The sequence below is a fragment of the Cupressus sempervirens genome, chromosome 3 (genome assembly GCF_028749045.1).
Source record: "Cupressus sempervirens isolate cs-2001-9-10 chromosome 3, ASM2874904v1, whole genome shotgun sequence".
Lineage (NCBI taxonomy): Eukaryota > Viridiplantae > Streptophyta > Pinopsida > Cupressales > Cupressaceae > Cupressus > Cupressus sempervirens.
Genome location: NC_143120.1, coordinates 553888407 through 553894284, shown reverse-complemented (window position 1 = coordinate 553894284; position 5878 = coordinate 553888407). Strand labels below are relative to the sequence as shown.

Genomic DNA, 5878 nt, shown 5'->3' with positions numbered 1-5878 from the left:
CACAGGTGTGCATAGCCATTCTTGCCTCCTCTCGAGTTCCAAGCATCAATGCCCATGTGAGAAACATAGATGTTATGTCCATTTTTGTTTTGGGTCAATTATCCTTATTCAAGTACTCAACCCCAAAGATAGAACAAATGTAGTCCCAGAACTGCAAATCATCAAAATGGAATAGTTTGCATACATTTCATAGAGATCACAACACAAAAAGTAGGGAGTTGGTTCTATGAACTCAAACAAAAGTTGGCCTCCATTTTCAACCACTCCACCTTCAATGCAAAAAAAGTATGCAAACACTGACTTTAGTTAAGCATCATCTCCATACATAAAACCCTTGGAAACTCTAGAACACGCTTCTCAATGTCATCAAAAAGTTTGAAACCCCTCCACTATCTCGCGCTCATTAGAATAAATGATAAATATTGTCACTTCACTTCAAATTTGCAACATCTCATAGTTTGTCCATCCACAAGCCAAATGGTACCTCAAAATGGAAGATGACCCACCACCTCACAGGGTAAAGATTTCCCAAATTTGTCATGCCACCAAATGCATAAAAGGGTTAGTTGCATCCCTAAGAACTAACATATTAATATTTCTAAGGTCTTCAAAAAGGTCACCCAAAGCCCTATTCCCCCTCGCTCACTCCAAATTTAACAACATTCTACTTCAGCATTAGCTTCACGAAACACATGGGATACCTTGAACTCTTCAAAAGAATCAAGCAAAGTTCTAATTCTCTGAATGTGCTTGTTCAAATGTCACACGAGTCTCACCTTTGATAATCTCACTTATCACAATCTGAGAATCCCCTTTCAAGTGTAACTTACGAACCAATAGATCTTTTGCCATCAAAATAGGATTAATTGTTGCCAAGCATTCAACCTCATTATTTGTCCCATTAAAGAGATGTTTAACTACTATTTTATAAAATAAAACATTCCTATTTTATCATTTTAAAGTATTATATTCTTATGACAATTTTTTACCATCTATAAATAAATTAAAATACGACATCTTTTTTAAAATAAATAAATTAACATATCAATTCATACTAAATATAATTTAAAATTTCTCATATACGGTCCAAAATCCCAAGAACGGCTATCAAATTCCCGGCCTAGACACAAACATCAACATTCATCTTGTGTACCAAGTAATTTGTGGTTATGTACAGGTCGTGCTAGCGACAACGCTTGATTGTGGAAAAATCAACAATCCTAAACCGTGAAAATATAGCCGTTGTGTTTGCTGTTGACCTTTGATGTTTTGCATATGACCGTTGAAAGTGAGGAGAAAGAAAACATGAAATTATTTTGTAGATTCAACAGTCCATCACCAGATGATGATTGTCACTTGCAACAAATTTTTAGCAGATTGAAGAAGAACATATTAATCAAATCAGATGGCGGCCGATAGGTTGAAGGAAAATAGCAGGAGAGGGCTGTAAGAATTTATGTTACTGCCTAATCTGCCAGGTTTTCGCTAATTTCCTAAAATAATGTGAAGGACAACTTCAGCTAAAGTTCCCCAAATCTTTTAGCGAGAATGGTTGCAAAGAGTCCGCCCAGAGATGCGTGCCATACGTTTGACAAAATGCGCGAGCAATCTCTGCTCCTCAAACAAACTGTTCACAAGGTAAATTTTAATTTACCAGATCTGCTTTCGTTTAGGTGTAATTATCTGAGAGTAATTGCGAGTTTATGATGCAAGATGGATGGCACTTTGTAATCTAGACTTATTTATGTATCAGTCATTCTAGAAATTCTGTCCTTATCATGCAAATGTAAGATATATATGACTATCTTTCTTTTGGGAGGATGCATAATATGCCATTTCCAGAAAACGGTATATCTTAAGCTTCTTTTCATCGTCTGGGTTTAAGCTGGATGTCCGGTAGTTTTCTCTTTTACCCGTCAGTTTGATAAAGCGAGGACTCACCCCACGTTGGCTGTGCCAAATATACGAATTCGAGCTTATATTGATCGCGATTTATGCAACTTTTAAGATTCAGTCCTCTTAGAAAATAGCCGCAGATTTGGTTTCGTTGTTGATGATGGCATTGTATAAAGTTGTGTTCCCATGTGTATTTTTGAGATGTAAAGGTCGACAGAGCAATGGCACGGTTGCGAGAGATTCAGTCAACAATAGGAGGACACAAAGGTCGATCGTGGATCAGCAACAGCATAACCCCCGTTAGTGACAGAGGATATATGAGAACAAGCCACGTGCACAAACGGGTATCCTTAAGGTGAATTGTTTTCGTTGTTTCAATTAGCTCATATGTAAAATGCAACATACTTTTTCATTGTCAGACTAATTCGATGATGAAATTATGCAGGACACAGGATTCAACAAAGAGAGCTACTGGTGGAAGTAGTAACGGTAGGATGGTGATTTTATGCTAGCAATGATTCCATTTGCAGATTATGCATTGATAACTAGGGAAAAAAAGTAATTTTTCCATCCTTTTTTGTACAGCTAAGAAGTCTCTCCGGCCATTCAGTTCGGCTGAAACGGACAGCAACATACCTCCTGGTATGATGTTTGCAGCTTGTTCGTTTGCCTTGTCTTCCCATAGACAGATAATTTATAGTGTTTCTCATTTTGGGAAGTGAAGAGGATTTTAGAATAGAGCGACAGAGTAAGCATTGACTGTGCATCGTGCATGTGTTGCAGGGGAATGGAGGAGATGGTCTTTGCCAGCGGCACTTGTCCAACAGGCTGTCGGCGAAATCCTGGAAGCCAGTAATTTTGCTAAGGGCATTGTCGGTATTTTTTCTGATGCTACTTGTGATAAGTTAGTACAGGATCCTAAAACACCAAAAAGTGCCTTAAATGATGTCAATTTGGTGGAAAAGCCGCAGGAAAATGAGGTTCTTTCAGAGCCTAGAAATAATGGCAGGCAACTCAATCATACTGAAGTTCGGAACTTCAACGCTACACAGTCAACTCCGCCTACAAAATTTCAATCTGTCTTTTCTAACGGTATAGATGCGTTAGAGGCAGGGAGTGCAGAGAAGAAAGCTTCAAATAGGAAAGGTCACAAGGTTCCCCATAAGTTTAGAATGATAACTCCTGAGAACAAAGTGAAAGCTTTGTCCTCTCGAGCTGCTTCATCTTCATTAGAATTCCATAGGAGAGCAGAGAAACAACAGCTACGGGCAAGAGAAAGAGCTGAATTGTCGCAGGCCGGTGCAAGAGTTCAAACACAAATGAACTTTCATACTTCTAACTGTGCTGATAAGTATAGGAAGAATGTAAAGGCTGTCGCATCAGCACTGATTTCTTGCTACAATTCTCCTGCAAGGTCAATTGGGGAACAGAAAACTCTACTGAAAGTCGATCAGATTACTCCCCGGCGGAAGCCATGGATTTCTCATCCAAAGCCCGTCAAGGCCATCATTTTTCCCAACCCAGCTTTCATTTCCTCACCTTCAGATTCCAGAAATAATTTGGGAAGGTTTTCAAAGAAGGGATTTGAAAGGAAAATGTTTTCTACAAGTGGAAAGGAAAATGTACCACTTACTCGAAAAGTGGCTACTTCATCCATTTTATGTACTCCAAAGATAAAAGAACATTCTTCTCTGCTGAAAGTCCCCATGAAGACACCTAGAAGGATGACTAAGCAAGCCTCTACAGCATCTCGTCCTGCTAGAAATGCTCCTCCCTCTGTTACAAACCAGAAAAATCCCTTCAAAGTTTCCAAGTTGTTATCTCCCTCAAAAAGCAAGAGTCCAAAAAAACCAATTTGGTTCCATAGAAGCCGTATTGTATTACATTCAGCTTCAACTCCTGCCACTCGCAACATAAGTCTACTTTCAAGACAGAGGATTCATTCGCCAGTGCAGCCTTTACCTTCTCTCGTATCTAAATTGCCTTCTAGGATGAAGAGGAACTATAGTCCCGTGCAAAATACTCATGTTGATCTGAATAGAAAATTTGAATCATGTGCCATGGAAGATGATGCTCCCAGTGAAATTGGCGAATCAATTGCAACAAGGCTTCTTCCCTTGCCTCCTGCTCGGGTGAAAACATTGTCAATGGATTTTATCACAGATAATAGCATAAAACCCTTGAATCCAAAATCTGCAATGCCACGTAAAAATCATTTTGTTGATCGTGGTCACTCAATCAGCTGCCCCAAACAGCGACCTCTTAAACTCATTGAAATAAATACTGATTTCAGTGGTAAAAGAATCAACAACATTAGTGCATCAGACGCAGGATTTTCCACAAGAAGAAATGATCAACAATCAGAAGGAAAGGAGAACATAATTTATAGCGAAGCAGAGGAGCATGATGTAATTCTGAAAAGGACAAATCCAGCTCTCAGAAGAAGCTGGTCATTTGGACATGAAAACTCTGCGGGTATAAATCTTACTTCCTTTTTCCTTAAATGAATTAAAGGAGTCACAATTATTCCTTATATGGTCTGTTCTCTGTTTTTTTCTCTGCCCTAAAAACAGATAGTCATGGATAATAGTATTTTAAATTATTGGAATTGTGATTTCTTATTAATGTGCTTGAAGACAAATATATTGTGTTGTCTACTAACATAAATTTTAATTATTATGTATAAAATGGCCATTTTATTTTTTACAATTCTGGTTTAAAGAGCATCGGTAGGAAAGAACCAGATAAAGAAAATCTCGTATCTTACTCATACAAAACCTTTAAAAAGCAAGTGTCCAATAGTTTAAAAAAAATATTTTGTCAATTGATATTTGAAGGTCCTCTAAACCTTTCCATTCCTCTATGATCTTAAACATCAACTAAATGTGAATTTATGAATTGATACATGTAGAATCTAACAATGATGACACTCGTTCAATAGAGTCTATACATCATGAGAATGCAAGTCCGTTAATTGAATTTTTTTATCAATTGATTTTCAGATGGTCTTTTTGATTTCTGAAATTCAATCCCACTGTGATTTTCCTTTCCTTAAGTATGTCCAGGGATTTATGAATATGCATACTTATCAGTCACCTTGCTGTATATCATGAGAATGTATATCTGTCAATTAATCAGTTCCTTGTATCTCTTCCGAAATGCATATTTATCAATTGATTGTTCTCTTTGGTTTCATGCTGATATACACTGAAATTCAATTACACTGTGATGTCCTGTTACAGGTGGTGGTTTCACCTTTTTCAAGTATGCCCGGGGACTTATGAATATGAATACAAATGTGAGCAACATTAATAGATGATAATGTGGTTGAATATTAATGTGAGCATCAAGAATATTAATCAAATTGGGGAGGCTTCACAAATAAACGTTTCATCTTTTGCAAAAGTTGCTGTGCCTGTTCAACAAACAGCTTTGATGGTAATGGAGGCATCTAAAATGCGTAATTCCTCTAGTTTCTTAATGGATTGATGAATATACAGCAATGGCATGTAGCATTTAATGCAATCCTTAAGTATCCCGGCAGTGAAGGAGCCAATACCTGTTGGTGCTCATATTTGCCTATTACCTTTATTTGTATATTTCTTTGCTCTGGCATAGCTACCATTATCACCTATAGTTAAAGCACTTGGTATTTGAGGAGAAGCCTCTTCCTGTGTGTTATTTACTGGTCTCTGTGAGGAGCTTATTCACGCCTTACTGGACAATATGGTGCATTGTTCTGTTGTATTTGAGATTGATTGCAGGTTTCTTTTTCTTTTTTACCAAGTGCCCAAAAAGAGATTTCAAATACTCGCATTAAATTATAAACAAATCAGTTCCTTGCAACTACCTATGGGATGCAAAGTCTACCTAAGGTTTTCACAGTGCATGAGAATGAGTGTCATGAAAATAGAGTTTATCCAGAAATCAAATGTTGATGCTTCCAAAAGCTTTTTCATTCAAACTCACTAAGTACTAGAAT

General features: G+C 37.4%; 1 protein-coding gene across 1 annotated transcript; it reads left to right on the top strand.

Annotated features, from left to right (window-relative positions):
• The first annotated feature begins 1329 nt into the window (after window positions 1–1329).
• On the top strand, window positions 1330–5678 carry LOC149567621 (uncharacterized). Its single transcript, XM_089820875.1, has 6 exons — window positions 1330–1638; window positions 2106–2251; window positions 2342–2385; window positions 2482–2538; window positions 2680–4371; window positions 5139–5678. Exons 1-6 carry the CDS (start codon window positions 1549–1551, stop codon window positions 5213–5215), a joined length of 2106 nt encoding a protein of 701 aa, XP_089677001.1. The 5' UTR covers window positions 1330–1548; the 3' UTR covers window positions 5216–5678.
• The last annotated feature ends 200 nt before the right edge of the window (window positions 5679–5878 follow it).